A 23,488-nucleotide genomic window follows, 5' to 3' on the forward strand; every position below is an offset into this window, starting at 1 on the left:
AATCCAATACCTCTATCTGCATTTCAGTATTTACCATCATGTTATATCTGATGTTTCCATTCCTAAAAAAATGCTTTCCTTTAATAGGTTTCTTCTGCTCTTTAGCAAGTTTTAGAGGAGAAGGAAGGGTCATGGATGTTCTAATTGGAAAATTATAATTAGGCTTAAGTTCTGGAAGAGGAATAGGTGGTGTGGTATTAAAACCTTTGTACAACTCTTCATAAAATGATGCCCTAACGAGACACTGTGAAAACAAGTACACATTTACAAACAGCGGGAATATAGTTTTTCTAAAACTGCAGAACCTAGGCCACTGCTACAACTCAAGATTTAGACTAACACTGATTAATATAAGCCACTTGCTGTGGCTCCAAATGCTTGGCTACTCAGCCACAGGGGAGATAAACTGCATACAACAGTTTCAGACAAATAAATTTACTGTATCCAAAAGCATGTTCACAGGTGAAGTGTAAGAAAGAAGCAAGATCAGAGGAGGAGAGGTAACAGTTGCAGTGTGGGCTAAACTTTGGTCTTCCCAAGAATTACAGCAGTATCTGATGAACTGAGGTGCAATTTTACACTTCTACACTGGGCTTGTTAATCTTAGAAAAAACAGCTCAAGTGTGATAGGATCCATGAAAAACATAGTTAGAGAAGTTTCATTTAGGAAAATCCTTCAGGCCACAGACATCATCCTAAACTCTAAAGTCTGACTTTTCAAGTAGCAGAATTATTTAAAGTGGTACAAATGTCTCACCCACAGATTTATTTCAAGTCATGAAACAGATTCAAGCACAGGTAACCAGGCTGAAGTCTTTATCAAATATAAAATACAATAAAAAGCAATATACAAGACTATCAATAGTTTACATATTACTAAACCCAAAAGTGATGCAGGTATAAAAATATTATTTACAAAAAATCTTGCCAATTCTTTGATCCCCATCTCTTGGGCTACAGTATTTCTTCACCACGTTGGAGATAAATATACTGGCCTGACAACTTTAAAAGACAAATACATGAATATAATGAAGTAGATCCATATACCCCGAAACATATCACTTCAAAGACTTTTTTACTGCCGTCTCCCCTCCCACTACTCACTGTTGTGTGATTAGAGGCTTCCAGTTTTAAAGTTTCTGCTAGTCTTTCATCATGCTGGTTTTCCCCACTATTCGAAGATCCAGAGTGGAACCACCAGACTGCAATTCCGTGAAGCCCTAGCTGTGAGTGGATACTGGGACGGTGATTCATTCCCCAAACACACCAGCCACCAGAAACATGGATCACTTGTCCTTACTTGAAAGTGCACTTTCAGTGCAGCAATCTAAAGTAATATGAAGTGGTCCAGATACCTGCACAAACTAAAACACTTTTGAGCTCACTTAAAACGCACACCAAAAGAACCCACCATTTTGGCCATGGAGGGCAATACTACCACAGCAGATATATACAGTTTGTGTTTTTAAATACTTATATAAAAATTTAATATACAAATGTCTCTTTGAATGTACAAAAAAATTAATATGGTAAAATCAGGTTGTGGCAAGTACCATATAGACCCACTGTACAAGGCACTTCTGGTGTCAAAACACTCTAAGGGAATTCAGCTGCCAAACTGCTCATTGTTTCTTTTGGTATTTCAAGATGAATTCCTTCCAGATAATGCAGAAACCTGTTAAACAATAAGGAGCAGAAAGAAATAAAGAAGTCCATTAAGAAAAAAAGCAGTAATTTTTAGTGTACTGATGAGAGAAGTAGGTCCTGAATCCATCTCCCCTCCCCTCTGAAATTCCAGAAGAAAAAAAAAAAGGTTGTAACAAAATTTAAGAAATGCTACTGCATGGCAAAACACAGCAGATTCAGATCAACCTAAAACCTACCTTCTTTTGAGTTTCCCCTGTTCTTTAAGTTTCTCTGATCTACAGATGCTACGGAGTGTGGGTAGGTATTCCACTATGCTAGCTTGCCTGTTACACAGGTGTAACAGAGTTCTACTTGAAAACACAGTTTGGATAATTTCCAGTCTCTTCTCTGCTTTTCTGTGAATACTGAAGAGACAGAAACAAGAGAGACATACTTAGTGTTACTCTTTAATGAGTAAAATGGTGACATTTTAATACCATGAATACCAAAAACATTGATTTTAGGTCTCATTAAAAGGTGTAATCATACAAAAGTGGTCCATGAAATACACAACCTATCACAGGGGTGGGCAATTATTTTGGGCGGAGGGCTGCTTACTGAGTTTTCATAAGCCAGTAAGGGCCATATGACAGGCAGTCAGGGGCAGATAAATATTAATTTTCTAATTTTTTAGGGGCCCCGCAGGCTGGATAGTGTGGCCTGGTGGGCTGCATCTGGCCTGCAGGCCACATTTTGCGCACCCCTGTACTATTATTATTATTATTATTATTATTATTATTATTATTATTAATTACACAGCGCTAAGTAGAAGTTGTCTGCTCTCTAACTCCTCCAGGTTAAACCACAGAAAAAAGTTTAGGGAGAAGTTTTTACAGCTAGAGTGCTCATGTATAGGTGGTTTAAACACATACCCTGAGCCTGAACATATCAGGGCTTCCATTCTGGTCAGGAATAAAGTGCCAGTTACAAGTTTATCAACATTCAGGTTTCCCACTATCATAACAGCAACTGTATAGTGTCACAGTGCACATGCAAATTAGGTTTTGAATCATGATATAAAAGCTCTCTCAATATATACAACTGATTTTTTAATCTTTCACACAGTGACTTTCTTCAAAAAAAGGATGTGTTAATAGCATCTTAGGAATTCATTTATTGCCCTATTTAAATACTTGTAAAAGAATTATTTGTTAATCTATGCAACAAAGTTTGGGATAAAACAGTGGCTAATTTATTAAAAACTAATCCTTTATATTAACAGTGAAAACAAAATGTCTTTGCTAATTGAATATTATATTTAAGGTTTTTCTCCCCTTGGTTTTAAGGGCACGTGCTACTACTACAAAGATATCCACAGCTGATACATTCCCCCCTCCAGATCTAATAATACCAATATACTATTTGGACTGTCTAACTTATGGTTAAGAGTTATTCACATGTATAAGTGCTTGAAGGATTAAGACACCCCACAGCAAACTATTTAATTGTCTAGGTCTTGAGAAAAAACAGCTTTAATTTCCTGCAGTAGACTAGAATGGTGCTACTACCCTACCTCAGCATAGTCATGGACATCACTTTGGCAATAAACCCAAGCAGTTGGGAAAAGGAAAATTAAAAAAAAAAAAAAAATGAAATCCCTTTCTTGCATCTTTTCTGGAACAGAGAGAAAGGATGGGCCATATTTAGCTGTTTATAAGCAAAAGTCCACATCTGAAAGAGTTTCAGCACTGATCAGCAGAGAGAGAAGTGAACCTTCTTCCTCCAACCACTACTTGTACAGTATTCCAGGAAACAAGTGAGGCACTGGTCTTACCTCAAATCAGCTGATTGACCAAAGTATATATTATTTCTTTCTTCTGAAATATGCAAAGTAAGTTCCTCCATTTGATCACTTCCTAGTGTTTTAGGATTCAAGGAGGCTTCCACATCTTGTGAAATATTAACAAAGCACTTATTAAAACTGAGTGCTTCAACAGCTGCCTTGAGTTCACTACAGCTTTGAAAACTCCACCAATCACTATCTTCTGTACTGTGCTCATCACAGAGACCATTTTTAATTTTTCCATGTGTCCAATTAAACCCTTCATTTCTACAATATTCCTTGGGCTCCCTTACATTAGTGCTTAGACAGCAATCTAAGAAAGACATGTCATCCACAAATTCAGTCAGTGAATGCAGGCAATTAGAAACAAGAGCAGAGCTTTTTTTCCTTGCTGGGATTTTAACTTTTTCTTCTTTATTCATCCTAAGTTTTAATTCATCTGGTTTTTTTTCTAAGCATGATTTAGGACTGTCTGATGACAAGCTTATAAATTCAGCAGAGTAGTTCAATTCATTATCAAATAAGTCACTATCATCCAATAAAGCTAGCCTTCTCTGGTTCTTTGTCCTTTTAGACTTTTTCACAGGGCTAGCTTTTTCCAGCTGATCAAGGGATCTCTCATTTGAAGAAACTGCTGTAGCCTTCTCAAATAAAGGGTTAAATGTTTGTGTTGGCTTTGGAAGAATCTGAACTGGTAAAGGAAGAATAGACTCAAGATTGCTATATATGAAATCCACTTTCTTCATCTGGAATTCTAAGAGCAGTTTTATCAATTTATTCCAGTCTTCTGTTGTCGTGATTTTATGCTGTGAAAACATTAAATTTTTTTAAAATGTGCTTAATTTCACAGTAGTTTTCAATCAATTAAATGTAAACCGCACTTAATTTACAAAGACATTAGAGAAATATTCATGGCTTACTAGTCAATTAACTAAAGAACTGATGGCCTGATTGTTAGCTTGACTGAACCTACCTGTTTTTAATTGCTTAGGTACAAATTAACATTTTAAAGATTGTTGCTAAACATGCCTACTTTAAATAGTACTGAAAATTGTTACATAATGCATTGTAAACCCATTCTTCAGATACAATTTTCTTCAAAACTTTAGCAACCAGAATTACAAAAATACCTTGAGAAATGTAAACAAATCTTCCGAGGGCAAAAAAATATTTTTAAGGCCAAGCAAAGTTTCTATGCAGCCTGTATCACATTTTGGAAGCTTCTGAAGATGTATATCAGTTTGAGGAGCACCACTCTTTGAATCCGTCTTTTCAGTAAGAGTTAACTGATCTGATCCATTTGTCTCACGGCCTCCTCCTCTTCCTACACAAAAAATACCACATTTAGTTTACAATGACATGAAAAATTCTGGGGCCAAGACATTATCCCTTTTTTGATTCTGCTCATTCTTTTCCAAGCTAAAGAAATAAAACCTAGTTTTTAAACTGGAAGTCTCATCTTGCTGTAATCTTGAAGTTTACTAATTTAATTTTGTTCTCCTCCCTCGTCTTTCTTCTGACAATCCTATCAGTTTGTTCACTCTACCTTTCCTAACTTTTCCTTTCTTCCCCCTTTACTACTAGTACTTTCCAAAACAGGGGTTTCTCAACCTTTTCTGTACCAGGACCCAATTATAAAACATTGATGGCCAGTCTTGACACAGTGCCCCTCACTCCCAACTCGCTGCCCCCTGCCCCCAGTTTGTGGTGGGGGGAATGGGGGCCCCAAGCAGCCCCGAGCAGGCTGGAATGCTGACAGCCTGCAAGGGAGAGGCCACAGTTTCCCACATTTTTCCTTCTTTAAAGGAGAATCCATTTTTAAAAGTTTGTCTGCAACCCTTTCATACATTAAAGACCTACGGGTTGAGAAATGCTGTTCTGAATAATCACTGCAAATGCTGTTTCTTGCTCTTTGTATCCTGCTTTGGTTTCTTCCTCTCTCATTGGCTGAAAATCCATGTACTGCTTCCTTATGGGAAAAGGTTCTGCGAACCCTTCCTTTTCCCTAGCCCTCAGTTCTGATCTGCCTGCATTCCCCCCAGCTTTCTCTCCTCTATTCCCCCTTATCCTTCAATTCTGCTTCATCAACAAGAACAGCAGCAAGATATTGTGGTGAACTAACTGCAGCCCCAGGATGATTTTTGCTATAACTGTATGACTTACTCTCCATGTCGAGAGGGAACTGGCCTACTCTTGTTACTCACAGGAAAGAAGAGTAAGGGGTAACAACTGCGAAAGTTCCTGGTATCAGATACCACAGTGATAGGTAATGAACAAATGTAATAAATGCAGACTTCTAGTCCTTTAGTTACTGTGACTATACTGTGGGACTTTAGATTACTGTCTCAACTTCTTTCAGGAAGTTAAATAATTATGAATGATTGGTAACAACTCCTGCATAAAACATGTACATTCTTCATTTTAGTATAAAGATTTTAATATCCTGGCCATTATTTTACTCTGGATTAACTTACCGTGAAGTGCTACACCTTTTTCTTTCAAGCATCCACCTCCACTTCTAATCCAAAATTGTAGGTAGAGAACACTCTGTCTGATATCACAGTTATTTGTAGTTAACAGAGTAGCTAAGTCTTTTATATCTGTTCGTAGATTCTCAGCCAGACACAGCACCTGCAAATAGCTAGCAGCATTTATCTAAAATAAAATGTCAGATAAAAAACCTGTTAAATGTATTTGTCCATGTAGACTATGGCAAGTTACCGGAAAAGGTTGGTCTTATGTACTGGAAAAATTCAATCCATTTGTGTGACAATGGAGAAACAGCTATGAACTATAGAAGTGAGTTTTCCAATTCTTTTCATTTTTGTTAGCCTTTTGACCATGACTAAGTTATTCTTGGAAGTCATGTCACACACAATATAGCAAAATCTGCTCAATCTATTTTAAAACTATTTCCCATATTTACTGCCTGTAAAAAAAAGTATAAAACTTCTAGCTCAACCTTTTAATTATTGGTATCACATATTACTTTGGGGCAGGGACACCTAGGAAATGTACAGAGCATAAATTTGGCGAGTCCCTCTGCAGAAAAAAAGAACAACTAGCCTTTATTTACTACAGTTTAAGAGGGGATGGAAGGAGTGTATAATGGCTAATAGATAGCTTTTAAAATACCCAACCTCAACTCAGACCCACTGCGTTAACTCTTAAGAAGCCTTCACAGAACTGGACTTATGGCAAACGACACCAAGCTTTTTCTACCTGGGCTCCTCAAGCACTAGTGCTCCCAAATTCCACAAAAAGGCATGAGCAGCCCAGTTTAAAACGAACATTTGTCCTTTAATTTTGTTATCTTCAGTTGACCTTGTAGATTTAAAAATCTAGATATTGGAAAGTGATAAAAAGATCCTTTTCATTGATGTTTCCTTTTTTTTGTTTTAAACACATTATATAATTTACACTTGTCCTTAACTGAAGCAATCTGCCAATACAGAATGTTGTCATGTATTGGACTCTTTCCTTTAATAAAAATATCACTAGATTAATATTTCTTTCATCGTCAATGCCCGATTCATTCTGTTAAATTCAGATCTTTGAAGTGTAACTACTACAGATGTAAAAAAATCTTCCCTTACAAAACTTGGACAGTTTGATTATGAAGGACATTTAAAAAAAAACAAAAAAAAACAAAAAAACCCCCTCTCAAATATTCAGGTATAAATAAGCCTGTCAGCTTTCTAGCTAAAAGGTAGAATTAATTCTATTTGCAGTAAAAAGAAATAAGTCACATTTTTAAGGACTGTAATGAACAGCATGTGTTTTTAAAATCAACATATTAGCTTCAATTGCAGATCTCAAAACATACGATTTTCAATTTTACCAATTAAATCCAAACAAGGGATCTGCATGTCAAAAACAGAGAGACTTACCAGAGGGGGTATTTTAAAGTTGATTTCTTCAAAGTATCCATCAAACATTAAACTAAAAGTTGGATCTGCACGAAAGGTACAAATTAAATTTGGTGAAATTTTCCTCTTCAAAATTGTTTATCTTTTGTTTAAGAAAGAAAAAGAAAGTGTTGTATTTTTACCTAAATACTAAAATATATTTAGCATTTATTCTTTGTATAAACCTCACAAACTTAACAGAAACAGTTTGTGCTTGCATAGAGAATTAGAGTTTCACTAACTTTTGCGGTCACAAATTGTATTCTGCTCGCTCCTAGTCAATACTCTACTTCATACGAGTCGACCTTAAATGCCTACAGGGTCCCCGTTACTGGAGACAAGGGACACTCACCATTTGTAGTAAGAATTATAGGCCTCTTTGCAGTAGCCATAAAAGTCTTGATTGCACTTAAAAACCCAGCATCTTCATCAAAGATTATATCAACCTATGGGAAGTACCAAATATGTAAAAATGCTTAATGATAGCTTATGAAAATAGTACTGTAATGTATTCCGGCTGTAGTGTCCAGCTTTTACTGATTACACAGTTTTCCCTGATTTATGTGGGTTCTTTATATGCGAATTTGCTCTTATGCAATGAGCATATTTAAACCCATAATTCATTATGGGCAAGGTAAAATTGCTGTTATGCAATCAGCATAGGCACACCCCCACTTGCCCCCCAAGCAGGTATGTCTGTGGGGGGAGAAGAAAGGGCCGTAGCTCCACTCATCCCAGCCCCAGCTGAAGTGGCCCCAAGAGCGGCCTGTGCCAGCTGCAGACGGAACTGTCATGGGGGGGGATGCGCCTCTTGCTGCTGCGCGCCCCCCCAGGAGGGCTCCGGGCTGTGCCAGGCTCTTCCCAGGGAGTGCATGCCCCCGGATCTGTGTACGGGATGACAGCAGGCTGCTGCTGGAGGCTGGGGCCGGTAGCAGCACCAGGCTGTTCCCAACGCGTAGTGTGGCCCACCCCGATCACTGGGAAAAGTCTGGTGCTGCCACTAGCCCCAGCCTGCAGCGGGAATCTGCTGTCATTTTGTGTACAGATCCGGGGACCTGTGCCCCCCCGGGAAGAGCCCAGCGAATTTAAGCGCCGTTCTCTGGGAATGCATGTGCCACATAAAATCGAGGGAAAACTGTACAAATAACATTTTTTCCTAAACATATTTAAATAAAGGAAATATACCCACTCCAAATGAAGTTCATTAGTTATATACACACTATTTGGAGTAGGTGCAAAAAAGGTTTTAGCAGTCTTCTCTATATTCAAATCTAACAATATTTTATTTTATATCATAGCGATTATGACATTCTAGAAATAAGACAAGTATCCTTAACATTAAGTTGCTTTTGGGCTGTAATTTCTCACTCTTTAGTCTACAGCCCAAAACAGTTTTTTGGGGGCAAACGTTAGCTTTTTGTGTGAAGTATAGGGGGAAAAAAGGAAAGAGGAAAAAGAAATACAGTAAAAGCTCTGTTATCCGGCCTCCCCCAGGAATGGGGGATGCCAGTTAATTAAATGTGCACTGTTTGGTACACTCCCCAGCATCAGTGTGCCGGGGGACAGGGGGCCTGCGCAGGCTGCTTTGCCCTGGGCCGTGGGCCAAAGAAGTGGCAAAGAAAAATTCGGCTCATGGCAGTGAAACAGGAAATCCTCCGGAAGTGGTACTTCCAGTTTCACTTTTGCCACATTCCTTGGATGCTGGTTAATAGAGTTTTCCAGCTAAAAAAAGTGCTGGTTTACAGCAAAAGTTGTGTTATGGGCCTGGGGGTGGGAATCCATCTATTTACAAAATAATAGTTAAATATTTCTGTTTGGATCATTAGATGTTGCATCTAGGATATATATTTATAGACCAAGCTTGCAAAAAAATTCAGTGGGTGAAATTACTTCCAGCTGAATTTTTTCAAAAGTTGCTAATCCTAACACTGAAATCTACCCAGAGTCTCAAGGGAAAAGAAATTATTTAAGCATGAAAATATTTATTTTCCAAAACACGCAGACAATTTAAGGTTTACCTCTTCAAAAAGAATGAGAGACGTTGCACTTTTTCTGTTGAGTTCCTCTCCTCCCACTTCCTTGTTCACTGATCTAATCTGAATATCCGCGGTTTCTTCAGGTGATTTTTGTATAGTTTCTGAATATTAAGAACAAGCCATGAGATTAATGTAAAACCAAAAAGCAATTCAAGTACTTTACTATGTAAAGTCCTAGTCCTGCAGAGTTGTGGAAACCTGCATAACGTTTCACATGTTAAACTGTCCCGTTGAAGTCTAAGACACTACTCATGCATAAAGTATATCTATCAACTTCCATAACTACCATAACACAAGTACAACAGATTTTCTAGTCACTGTTCTAATTATTAGTCCTTAATATTTGTGCAACTCTGAAAGATTATCTGCAAATGGAAAAAGGTGACAAACTAGCATATTAAATGGTAATATTTACCTTTGTTTTTTTCTTGAGATTTTACTGTTTCTTCATTATTCTTAGGCTTAGAAGATACTTTAAAATAATTTGCTAGTGTTTTAGGAGGAAAACTTCGTTTTATTCCTGTTCCTTTGGGTGAAAGTGGAGGTTTCCTTGGTGAAACAATTTTCTTGGGAGAATTTATTTTTTCTGAAAGACAGCGTTTGCATTAGTTTTAAGCTTAAAATATATTTCTCCAACTGACATCTCTGATAAACTGAAAGCCTGGTTTAATTTAGCTATTCTCTCTGCAATATAAAGATAATCTAAAATAAGCAGCAATAGTCAGAATAACTTTTCTCCCTCCTACTCCACACCAATACAGAAGTATTATTAGGAACAGTCAAATTAAAAGTACTGGGGAAAAAGTTTAATTCAGTAAATGTGGGTATGCTTTACCTAAAATCAACAAACCACATTTCCCAACATTAAAAGAATAAGATGAATGCAAGTTTACTACTTTTTATGCTGCCTTTTACTTTTCTTCTACCAACTGCTAAAAGGAAGAGATCAACACAAATGACACTTACTCGGGGACTTGGTGCTACAACTGTTAAAGAAGCAAGGTTTATGTGCATTTACACCTTGCTTGTCCACCTGATGAGACTGAGTGGCTTCCTTTAGCTGAGATAAGATCTGTCTACCACTGCGCTGGCAAGAGGCATTAACTTCAAATATCTGCAAGAATATTTAAAATAAATTCAAATACCTTTTATTAAATATATGTGTACACACACACACACACACACACACACACACACACACACACACACACACACACACCCCTAATTATATATTAGTAAAGCAGCAGTAAAGACAAACCTTAAACCCAAGTTCCTGAGCACAAGCATACACTGCAGCAGTCTTTCCCACACCCGGTGGGCCAGTTATCAGCATAGTATTACAGAGAGCAATCTCTTCTTCACTGTCAGATTTGTCTTCCTTAAAATCCATGCTATCCAAAGAATCTACAGAATTATTTCAAAAGGAAAAAAAGAGTTTGAACCAGAGTCAAGCCAGAGGCAAATATGGCATGATCTAGATTAGTCTCCATATTTAGAAACATGGCAAATTAAAATAAATGGCAAAAAAAACCAACGTATTTTTGAAAAGCGGAGGGGTGGGGGTGGGAAGAGGTTTGGAAATCCCCACTACCTTGTTGGGCGTTTCCCTCATCTTTTTCCACTTTCTGATTTCTCTTTTCTTCTAAATCAGCTCTTCTTTTCCACTCCTGCAGCCAACTTTGAGGAGAGGAAACAAGAAATAATCAAATCAATAAAGCATCCCAAGTGAAGATGAATAGTTCAGAGTTTTTTTCCCCCAGCAAAAAAAATCTTTCCCCTTTTACCCAAATCAACTGTATAAACATCTACTAGATTCTACTAGGAAGGATTCAAAGTGAACAATTACTAAAGAATGTTCAATTACTAAAGTAAATGGTTTGAGTATACTGTATTTTATTAGAGTTTATTAAGCTCGTATTTTGAATTCACTCTTCCAAAATATTCCATTTGATTGAGCAAACACAACTGATGCAAATAATGAAACTGACAAATCTGCTACAAGAGGCAAGTTTGATACCCCTACTGTAAACTACTGTTTTACTTTGTTAAGGGGAAATCAAACCTCATGTTATACTTGATTTTGGTAAAACAACGGATACATTTCTCACCCATGTAATCTTTTAATGGTCTTTGCATTCCCTACAAGTTCACTGGATTCCTGAGGTTGGTACTTTTCTGTCCACAGCACATCTTCCTTTTCAATACCTAGAATAAAAAAAAAAAAAATAGACTACTTCTGGATTTTTATTTATTTTAAACAATTCTGTATCCAAAAAAAGAGTAAACACACCAGTTGCTTATGTGCATGGAATTAAACAGAGGTGGATTTAATTTTAAAAATTAAGAATTCTAAATATTTTTAAAATTTTCAAGTCTCTTATTTATATGTTGCAGTTCTTTACTTTCTTCCCACTGTATGCAGCCTGAAATTCCTACAGTGAAATCCTATTTCTCTCACTAGGTAATTCCTCCTTAGTTGAATTTCACATTTTAAATAGTTTTTTTTTTTTCTTTTTAAGACGAAAAAGTTGTTTCACATGTAAAATGCTCATCCAGGATGGAAAAAACCAAAAACAAATCTAGGGCTCCATGACCATCTTTAGATACTCAAAGCACAAGTTTAATGAGCAATTAATTTATTCTGTTAATTATGATTACCTCACCTTCCCATATTGCTGAACATCTACAAGAGAAGAAACATCGAAATTCTTGAACCAAATCAGGTCCTCTAGCATAGTTTGCAGTTAATGAGACTATTTGTGCAACTCATTAAAATGTTTATAAGATTAGGGCCTAATTTTCAGAGCCTACAGCTGTTTTGTTATACTGGGAATACCAGAAGTGGCACTTATATTTCAGCTCATTTTAAATTTTAATCTAAAGACACAAAAGCAATAGCATAATTTTTCAAGTTCTACTGAAACTCTGTAAAACAGATTTAAAAATCAATATTTTTTTAGTCCAGTATTTTAAATCACGACTTAATAATTGATTTAAAATTACTCCATTCTGGCATTAAAATTACAACTTCAGAGTAGCTTGTCCATATTCTTGTTTCTCTGTGGACCTGCTAATGACCAGCAGGAATAATGCTCTGCAGTGCATTGGGAGGATTACACAAAATCTATCTAGGTCCATTTACCCAATAGTAACAGAGAATTTTCTATACCTTAAAAAAAATCATGTAAAAAGGTACCTGAAACAGGGTTTAATTCTGACCCCAGGTCAACGTCTTCTATTGTTATAACATCCGAGTCCTGGGTTTTATTTTTCCCTGCATGTGTTACTTTTTCTGTGTCTGAAGTGTCTTGCACCAAACAGACATTTTTTGAAGTTTTGGATTTTAGTTTCACCTCTCCTCTGTCAATTTGTTTTCTTCTTTTTGATTTACAGTCCTCGGTTTGTTTCTTTTTCCTCTTAGTTTCTTTTGGATTGTCAGAACTAATCTGATCCATTTCAGAATGTGTGGCTTCACATTTACTTACTAGTAAGTGAAAATTAAAAATAGATTACATCATTTCAGGCCTTTACATTATCTCATTCAATTTTTTACTATGTAATCCATATTTTTATATGTTTCAGTCAAAATTACTCAAAATAAGATAACTGTAATTTTCTTCAATTCAGCTTTTCTTTGCTACAGATTTAAATAATTTTTTTCCTGGCATCAGGACTTAAATACTTTACTGACCTTGTTTACTGCTTTCAGAAAGTACATGTTCAGTTTGCTTTTTCAAAAACTGGTTAAAATACAATCTTGCAGGAAACTCCAGGTTAGAAGATTTGATCTCTTCTAATAAATAATTCCTTTGATTTTTAGGAAAAACTGGTCTCCATCCTGACAACTGCAATATATAAAAGGCATTCAAAACATATCAGATAAACTTATGTGCAAGCTTTCAGTGTTGGAACACCATTTATTTTTGTTAACTGCCTTGGTATGCACAATGATCATCAGAAAGCATCTGGAACCTTTTAGCATGCTTAAAGTAGAAGTTTAACCAAGTATATGTTAAAGTAGTAATCAGTGTTGCTCAGGGTGAAAGTCGCAGGATTTTTTTTTTTTTAAAGAATAAAAATCCCAGGATAAAGACACTATATTTCAATTGACTCGTTATTTTCTTAGCAGTAAAAGACTTAAAAACACGAACCATGAGTGATGAATTGTTGCTACTAGGTTTTGAACTTATAACTGAGAATTCACCAAGTGAAACAGTGAGTTTTGTGACATCAGTTACGTTGGTATTTGGTTCCCTTAGCTTAGCTAACAGAGGACACGATGGTGACGTCAACCTCCACAGCAAACTACCTATGTAAATATGGAAAAAAAATCATTAAAGAAATGAGAACCCAGCCCCAAAGACCAAGCTTCCTTAGTAAAGAAAAAAACCGTACTATTTTGCATGACAAAATTTATCCATGCTCTCAAAACCAAATTAAATAAATATTTCAACATCTTTGCATCTATTGTCACCATCCCAAACCAGCTAAACTATTTCATATACATTCCACACAATTCCAACTGCTTTAATGTCACACTGAGCCCAACAAGAAATCTATTATGCTAAACTGACTTACTCAAACACTATTATTGGTTATTATATATATTTTAAAACATACTCTATACATCTACCCATTAATTTATCTAGCTAAGTATTACTATCATCTAAATTTCATTTTTTTAAAAGGAAAAAAAGGGCCTGCTAATTATACCACCCGAAGTATACTACAAAGTTTTATCTTTGAACCTCTAGTTTTTAGAGATCTCCTAAAGATCTACTTTAAAATTTACAACATAGGTTTACAGATGAGTAAATTAACTTACAGTTATCCTTCTGCTGTACATGGACGACTGTCTGAAAAGAAGAACTGGCCACAGAATATGCTTCCATTGCTGCTGCTTTCTTTGCGATGTATCTTTTTAGGGACTCTGGCAAACCACTCATCAAAAATTCCCGTTTTGCCTTGAATTGCTCATCATCTTGAGAATTTTCAGATACATCTCGACTTCAAATAAGTGATAAAAAAAACATTCAAATGTGCAAGCACACACAATTCACATGTAAGTTTTATCCATATTAAGCACTGACTCCCTTTAGTATGTAGTGGAGACTTTAGTGTACTAATTGTTTGGAAAGATTGCTAGGGTTTACACCATGACCAAAAAGGTTTGAAGAAAGCGGGAGTACACACTTATCTTCCAGCCTCCTCCTAAGACACTTTAAAAATATAGTTCCTACTACAGTTACTGAATAAATGCAGGTTTGGGTTTAGAGCGACTAGTAAAACCCATTAAATGAAGTAGCAACAATACCATAAGAGTCAGCTTGAAAGCTCTTGGGATTTAACACGCATAATATTTTTATATTAACATTCAAAACACTGTTACTACATTTTGATAGATGTACTTGATGTAATACTGTGAGAAAGTTTTCTAAAGAAACTTGAATACTTCGATCTGACACTGAAGGAATACCACTAATTTCTTATAAAATAATTCAAGTTTTCTCTGGAGAGAAATTTGGAGAGAATCAGGAATCCAGTAAATTTGAATTTTATGGAAAACTAACCTGCTTTCATCAAAGATTACAATTGGTTCATCACCACAGTTTTGAGCTTTTTTGCCCAGGAATGAAGGAGGGACACTCGGTTTTCCTTTAAAAGACAAAGGCGAATTAAATTAGCATTGGTTTTATTGCTAGATTTGTGTTTTCATTTTAATTTTATCTTCCTCACTTTAGAGAGACTCAGATTAAGCAATACAAGAAAATATAATTGTTAATGCTTTTCTCTCTCATTTTACTTTTACCTTGCAAATTTAACAGCCTTCTGTATATAAACAGTTTCTCCTGTATTAAAATACGATTAAAAAGCCAAATAAAAGAAGAATACAAAAGAAAGGGGTAGTACCAGAAATTAATTATTATTTAAAAATAGTCTTTGAAATTGATAATGATCCCTTAAACAGAGGGAAACAGAGCGCACACACAAATGGCTGCTATGCTATTAATTCTGATGGAAGATAAATATTACATATTAGTTTTATTTTTGATTTGTATACCAAGTCTTATGCTACATCTAGACTAAAAACCTACTATACTCTGTAAAATGACACCACCTTCATGCATGCTACCACCTTCCCTCAACCAGAAGCTGTATAGCCAAGTCCCCATGACAACCTAAATCGGAGTGGGCAAAATATGGCCTATGGTGGGGGAAGTGCAGCCTGCCCAGCTACCTCTATTGTAGGGGCTCCGCACCATGTGCCTGCAGCTCCCACACTCGCAGCAGGGAAGCCCCATGCTGGACTCCATGGGGAAGCAGGGGGCTCCCTCCACTGCAGACAGAGTGCAGGGATCTGTTCAGCAGGGGGTGGGGAAGGAAGCAGGCTCCAGTGAGGGGCTGGAGTGCGGAGCCCTGGCGAGAGGCAGCTTGGGCAGGGTGCACTCCTCCACCGCTCCCTCCGTGCAGTGTTGGCCAAAGCCATGACCCACCAGGTGCCTGCACTGGGCACAAGTGCCCTGACCTCCCCATCTGCTGCTGTTGCCAGGCAGCAGGGGCTGAATACCATGGGGGTGGGGGGGAAGGAAGTGTGTGTGGGGGGTCCTTCACACCCCCACCCTCCCTCACACCCCACATACCCACAACTTGCCCTCACAACCCCCGCTGACCTACATACACCCCAACATACCCGATGCCCCCCTACACAGCCACACACTCACAACCCTCCCCCACAATATAAAAAAAGTTACACTTTATTTTTGAGTTATTATGCTATCCCTTCTATATACAATATACAATCACAAGTCATGACAAATACTTTTGTAATTAAATTAAAATACATTACAGTAGGTGTTTGACTTCTAGTGTAAGATTTGTTTTTTTCTGGTTCTAAGATGGCAACCCCACCTCCCAAAAGGAGTATGGGGGGCAGGTAGCATGGGGAGGGATTTCCAATGGCAAGGAACAGGACTTTCGGTCCCAATGTGGTGATCGCGGGGCTGGGCAACTGTCAAGGAGCGGGGTGACCTATGTGGTCTCTAACAGCTCGCCAAAACTTGTTAAGCTGCCCTCCACCCAAAATAAATGCCCACCCTTTTTCTACATGGATTAATTAGTACTGCATAGCAACAGTGACCATTAGACTGTCCCTGGTATCATGAGGACACAGCTAAACAGCTGTCACTTAGGAAGCAGGGCTGAAGTAGCACACTGAGCACCCCAGCATGTCTGAAGGTGCCGTTTTCAGGTATGGTATGTTAGAGTTCAGACATAGCTATAATGCTTAAGATAGGCACCTTCAACACTCAAAAAAAATTAAAGTAAAAGTTTATTTAAATCCAATTACCATTTTTCTTCATAATTTTCACACTTCCAGATTTTCTTCCTAATACATCATTTAAGTTCCGAAGTTTCTTCTGCTTTTTCTCCATGTGTTGTGTTACAGCCGTCTTATTACCCGGGGTTGAGGTTAAGATTATTACAGAAACCTGGAAAGGAAAACAGAGATTAAAAATTTAAACATTATTTTCTGCTTTGATTGTTGTTTTCAACTGTTAACACTACCAATCACTGATGAGTGCTATTGAAATTGATAAGATAGTCCCCTCCAAAAAGAGGAATTAATTCTGAAAGCTGAACAATTGCTTGATTCATGTTTCCTACAAATGGACAGCATATGGGGTAAGTTACAGTAAAAATATTATATTTGGAAAACCGACAGTGAAAAATGTCAGTTTTCCAAAAAAAATAGTTGGGTCCTTGTTTATACTTTGATGCATCAGGAGATCGATTGATCTGTCTGCCTGCCTAATTATATAATTAGACAGGCAGACAGATGAGGACCCAACTGACATTTTTTGAGAACAAAAACATCAAATCAGAACTATGACAGGTTCTGGATGCAGTTTCGGGAATCTGATTCTGAAGCCCAATGAGTAAAAGACCCAAAGAAAGGATCAATTAGACTCAATTCACACCTTCTAGTAATGCAGAACTATAAATATACCACTTCCCCAAATAATCATTCAATTCACATGATTTCTTAGTAGAAGCATATGTATAGGCTAAAAAATGACATTTAAATTATTTCTTAAGTAAGACTCACGAAACTATGAAAAGAATATGGAATTTCTATTTTGCTCAAAATAGGAAGACTTACTTCACTTCCTTGCAATTTCCTCCTTTCAGCAAGAGCTTGCTGTCGAGACGAGCGCCTTACAGGCGTTTGCATGTCTTCATTAACCTTTGATCTATGATGTTGTATGGCCTTTGCTTTTTCAATCAGTTGTTTTGCTTTAGATATATTTTTAGAAGTGGAATTTACCTACCACAAAAGATAACCACAGTATTTGACCATTAACCGCTGTTTATTCTACATTTAAAGACTTACACTGGCACTCTACGAGTACAACATCCTTCACACAGATAGCATATAATTTGAAAAGAAATATGGTTGTGGGTATCACTGCTCCCTTTTAAGGGAAGAAAGTCTTTCCTACATTCTGCACAAGCACACAGCCACAAATAAATATGGACTAAACAGCGATCATAACCAAGCTCTCATAAATGTATTTATCTTTCACAAGGAGACACTGCAAGTGTTCAGGGTAGAAGGAAATGTCAACAGAGAATAAAACATGGAGCAGCAGCAACTCCTAACTAAGACAAACATTCAAATACAATTTGCTGACTATGATAGATACCTAATTGACAGCCCTGTAAATATTTGCTAATTTATCCACAGAACCACTAGTATAGCACAGGTAGTGAGAACTTAAGCTTCCTTGTATTGCCCTCCCAATCTTCAGGTCTCCAGACTATCTTTGCTGGTTGCTAGAACTGCCACCTAGAATGTCAGGAAGTGTCGAGTCAACGACACTCAATTCTACTGTATAACTGTACAGTAATATCACTAATAAGGATTTCTCAGGTATGCTGTGGAAAGCGACCTTACACCTTCTGAAGCATATTCCAAGATCTAAACAACAGTGACACTGAATAAATGTACACTGGTTAACTCTCCACTTAAGAAAATAGACTTGAAACCACTTGTGCATGAAGCAGACATCTATGAGCCAGAATGAGAGAGAAAAAAAGTAAGAGTCCTCATCAACAAGAGGTAGTTGGCTGAACCTTGCCCATCTAAATAAGGATGATGCTGGGTTTGTTAGGATCCTGACCAGGAAATGCATCAGCCTCTACTCAATAACTAGTCTTATAACTAAACCTTCATTCCCCCTATCCTTCTTGCCTGCTAGAAAAGGAATTTGCTGCCTCCTTCCATCTCTCCACAACCCTCTGGCTGTTACAGAAGAGAGAGATGTTAATGACTATTCTTCCATTTCTGGGGTTTTTTAGGTTGTGGTTTGCTTGCCCCTGCCCAAATTCCTGCTCACAGCCTTCCCAAGTGGCAACAAGAAACTAATGCAACTGTTGGGCGCCTATACACATGCATCGAGGCTGCTCCAACACGCTATAATTACAACACACCAGAGCAGACTCGATTAATTGACTCTGCTGGAGAGTAGTAATTACCACGCTCCGGCAGACTCCACAACATCATCTGCATCAGCGTCCCTGCACTGAAAAATGGTGGCAGGGGCACTTTAAAATGTCCCTGAAGCCATTTTTCTGTGCAGGGACACTGATGAACGGAGCAATCCAGGTGCTTTAATTAGAATAGCTTTCAGAGCCGCTCTAATTAAAGCATGTCCCCCACCCCACAACCTGGAGCACATGTATAAGTGCGCCTTGACACTTACACTGCTTTCCACAGTATCCCAACCAGTGAAACTGAAAAGTTCCATTTCACTCTGCAGGAATTTGGCATCCATCTGCATATTCAGGAAGGAAGAAAACCACCTTTGATTACATCCCCCTTCCAGATTTTATTTTAAAAAAAATTAAATTCTGCAATAGTTCATAGTGCAAGTGGCCTCATTTTGGATTTTGAGGTTTCAGGTGGTTGATGTTATACAATATTATGCACACAGTTCAGTATTTAACAAGTGATCTTTCAAACATAGAAAGTGAAATGCAGACTTGCTTATTTAAATTACCTTAATACTACTTGGAATAAATTCCTCGTGTTCCTTTGCTTCAGTTTTGTTTGATTTTTTAGATGCACCAATTCGAGTAAATCTCATTCTAAATAGGGAAAAACATTATTTATTTATTTTTAAACTAAAAAGAAGATGCCTCACTCTCAACCTCAGATTCAGTAGATTTAAAATGTCCTGCTCTAAGTGAAAGGAAAAAATCTTAATCAAACTGGCCAGATATATTTTTCCCTCTAGGAACTTTCAATCCTAGAGTAAGTTAAAAGAAATCAGTTATATATTGCTATTCAACTGACCCATTACATTTATAGGATACCTAGAAATGCTTCCCAATCCACCCATCTATAACCTCACTCTTATTGATGAACATTTAAAAACAACCCCCCCGCACCTCCACTATTTCAGAAGATAAAAACATACTTAAGCAAAATATAAGACAGTCTTAAAATTGAAACTTTTACCTTATTGGGCTCTTTGCATCATAGGGTACAGTAATCACCTCAGCCTTATATATATTTTTCTTCCTATTGCTTGCTTTTGGAGTAGAAGCCTGGAGAGGACCATCACCTAGTGCATCTTCAGAAAGAGCATCTCTAAGCCTACATTTTTCAGGTGTAATATTTTTGGATGTTTCCACCGTCTTTTGTCTTACACTTCTCCTTAATTTCTTCTTTTTTGGACTCGAAAGTATTATTATACTATCTGAGCTTGTTTTCTTAATCTGAACATTATCCTTTATACTTTCATCTTCATTATGACTAATACTATTTGGAATAAGAATATTTGTTCCCTTGGTCTCCAATACCTTCTTCTTTTTTCTTTTAAGTTTATTGGTTCTCTCCTTTGGAATGCTGCCATTTTCAGTATGACCATGTGAATGTTTATCAGCATAATCCTTTGGTATTTCACTTTCCAGACTTTTATTTGAGACAGTTTCATCATCTTCTATTCCCTGTTTTTGTTTTGAAGACTTTTCATTATTTTCCTTTACTTTCCCAGGTATTTTTTTCACTCCGCTTTTCACTACATCAGAAACTGGTTGTTTAAAAGCTTTCATGAACTGGTGTCTTTCTTCTACAGTACATTTTGGCTTTGCAGCTTCAGGACCTACAGCTTCTAGGACAGCCAACTCCAATTCTTCCTCCTCTATAACTACATTAGATTTTCTCTTCTGAGAAATCTGATCAGTCTGTTCAATCTCTAAGATATCTGGACTACTTTCTTTTTCAATTTCAGACCCTTTATGCTTCAAAAAGATAGAAGCTATTTTTCTAGAAGTTTTTTTCTCTTTTAGGAGAGAGGCAGATTTGGGGGGAATGGGATGAACTTGTGCAAGGACTGTCACAGTTCTAAGTGGTAGCTGCTGGGATCCTTTGCAGTTTTCAGGGTCGCTGGTACTATCACTCTTGTCCATTTCATCTGTTGTAACAGTACTGTCAAATGTTGGCATTTTGGCTTCCTGAATATGATCTATGTTTTCTTCTTGACTTTTCAAAAAGTCCTCAAACGATACTGTGATTGTGCCATCGGTTAACTGGGATGCCTCCTCCACATTAGTTTCAAAACTTAAATCACTTAGTGTATTCTGACTTTCTATTGTTTTAAGATGCAAGATTTGTTTTTTATCTTGACATTCCTTCGTAGACTTTTCATTCAGCTGGTTTTCAGAGGAGAAACTTTTGGACAAATCCGAACCATCTTTGTGCTTCCTCTTCCTTGATCTTTTTAGTTTATTTTTTGTTCCATTTAGTTCAGAGCCAGTTTTCTTTGCATCTTTTCTACAAGTGACAGCATTTGGAGACACTTTGCTTTGCTGCTTATCTTCTGCTGGCCCTTCTACACATTTTTGAAGAAGTGAGGTAGAACTACTGCTGGCAACAATATCAGCCACCAAGCAATCTTCTTTTGGCTCTATTGTTTCTCTACTGTCATCACTGGTAATTTCTATCACACATTCATTGTCAGGTATTTGAATCTCTTTCAATTTATTATTTAAGTTAACTCTCTTCCCTTTTCTCTTCAGCTTTGAAGAAGTTTTCAAAGTCGATTTAGAATCTTTGCTGCCAGCGCCGAGCTGCTCAGCTGGACTTGTTTTGTCTTCTCCAGATGCAACAGGTAAAGCGATCTTCTCATTTGTAAGAGGCGTCTTTTTAAAATAATCCAATATGTTGTTAGATTTTGGTGGTGACAACACTTTATCCACATTTTTTGCTAACGGCGAAAAATATTTCGTAATGGTTTTTATGGGAGGATCTTCCTCTCTTCGTTTCTTGCATGGCTAGTAACGACAAATCAACATTCATTTTCATTAAAAGACTGAATCAGATACGCGTGACCATAACATCGAATATTATATAGTTAGGCTCTTTGGGAGAGAAACAATTCTGAAGTCCAGGTCACTCCCTCTCTCAGAGAGAAGTCACATTGATACTTTAAGACTGCATGATTCAACATTACCAACGTCTTTCCAAAAGACATCTAAACCTGTAAATAAAGCGAGCCAGCATCTTTGTAAATAGGCAGACAAGGTTCCTTGGGTGAATTTGATATCTTTTATTAGACCAACCTAAATGGTTGGAGAATAGTTATTAAGCAAGCTTTTGGGTTCAAAAACCCTTCGTCAGGCTAAGGAAGCTGCAGCAGTTGGTGTGTGCTCTTCCTGGATGTAAAGAGGGAATTTAAGGGTCTTCACCTTGAGCTGTGCCTACGTGACAGACCCACTGACCCTGTGCACAGCCCCCTGTGTCCTTCTCCCTCGTCCCCTCCTGTTTACTCTCTCATGGCATCAGCATTAAAGTACAAATGTAAATTAGATTGCTTTTTACATGGAAGTGGAAAGTCTGCCTTAAAAAGGTCTGCCCATTGATAGTCAATTTCTTAGTTAAGGAAGTGTATCTTCAGGAAAATTTAGCCACGATTCAGGGCAACAACCAGAGTATCTCTTAGCACAGCACTCGGCCCAACAGAAACCAAACCCCACGGTTTTACTGCAACGTGGAGATTTATCACGTCTCAAGGAAAAGGAACGACACATTCAGACTGTCTTCAGAAAGGGGCAGCAGCCCGTTTCACCTCTCTCCAAGGAAGAGAAACCCTTGCTACGCGTCCATTTGACCGTCGATTTGTCACGCTCCCGACAAAACCAGAGCCGCGAGGAACAAGCGTGGTTTTGTAATAACTTCCTGCGGAGAACCGAGCGGTTCGCAACCCCGAGCCTCCCGTCTGAAGAGCGGGTCCAGCTCGTTTCGCCGGCAGACGGCTACACGGCTCTGAGACCGCACCTGTTATTTCGGCTGGGGGCTATGGCAACGGGCGCGCGCGAGAACGAGTGTATTCGCGAGTCACACAACCGACGCTAGTAAAAGCCTCCCACACGTACAACCGTTTGGGCTGGACCCAAGTCACCCCAGAGCGTCTCAGCCCGCACTTGCCTCAGTTATTAAAAAAATAAAATGAGGCTTTTGACGCCTCGCCGGCCCTTTGCAGCGCCCGAGGCCACGGGGACGGTCCTGTGGGAGCTTCCCCCACGGTGCTGCAGGCACCCCGGTTTCAACTGCAAGTGACAGCCCGTTCCCAGGGGGCCCCTCCGCGCTCCTACCCCAAAAGCCTCGTCCCCGCGGCCGCGGCCCACCTCCGCGAGCGCCCTGACAGGCCCCGCGGGGGAGCCCGTGCAGACCCGGCGGAGCAGCCTCACCTGTGCGTCCGCATCCGCGTCCCCGTCCCCGTCTGGGAGAGCCGCGGGCGCGGCCACGGCCACCCTGCCCACCATGCCCCGCGCTTCCTCAGCGGCGGGGCCGGCGGCGCGCGGGACCCATGGCGGGGCCGCTCGGCGGCAGAAAAGCGCGCGCGGGCGGGACGGGGGGCGGGGCCAGCGCGGTGCCCACCCCCACGTGACGCGGGCACGCCAACCCGCGCGCTCCCTCCCGCCCCGCCCCCCCGTCACGTGACACCGCCCAGCGGCTCGCGGCTGTCAGTTGGGTTTCGCGCCGCGCGGTGACGTCAGCAGGAGCGCCG

The 23,488-nt window shown here is 38.6% G+C and overlaps 1 protein-coding gene across 2 annotated transcripts; it reads right to left on the reverse strand.

Annotated features, from left to right (window-relative positions):
* Positions 1-799: 799 nt before the first annotated feature.
* On the reverse strand, positions 800-23,321 carry ATAD5 (ATPase family AAA domain containing 5). 2 transcript variants are annotated; one of them, XM_014601952.3, is made up of 23 exons: positions 23,169-23,321; positions 19,936-21,752; positions 19,475-19,562; positions 17,575-17,739; positions 16,762-16,903; positions 14,984-15,068; positions 14,239-14,420; positions 13,565-13,722; positions 13,105-13,258; positions 12,610-12,897; positions 11,522-11,618; positions 11,005-11,090; positions 10,672-10,817; positions 10,380-10,527; positions 9,829-9,999; positions 9,396-9,514; positions 7,730-7,823; positions 7,360-7,424; positions 5,944-6,124; positions 4,600-4,793; positions 3,461-4,275; positions 1,884-2,051; positions 800-1,675 (listed from the first exon to the last, which is right to left on the reverse strand). In XM_014601952.3, the coding sequence occupies exons 1-23, from the start codon at positions 23,241-23,243 to the stop codon at positions 1,597-1,599; spliced, it is 5,517 nt and encodes a 1,838-aa protein (XP_014457438.2). In that variant the 5' UTR covers positions 23,244-23,321; the 3' UTR covers positions 800-1,596. The 2 variants fall into 2 exon arrangements, with proteins under 2 accessions (XP_014457438.2, XP_019349974.2); XM_019494429.2 differs by lacking the exon at positions 12,610-12,897.
* Between the last annotated feature and the right edge of the window lie 167 nt (positions 23,322-23,488).

This window comes from Alligator mississippiensis, chromosome 8 (genome assembly GCF_030867095.1).
Source record: "Alligator mississippiensis isolate rAllMis1 chromosome 8, rAllMis1, whole genome shotgun sequence".
Taxonomy (NCBI): Eukaryota; Metazoa; Chordata; order Crocodylia; family Alligatoridae; genus Alligator; species Alligator mississippiensis.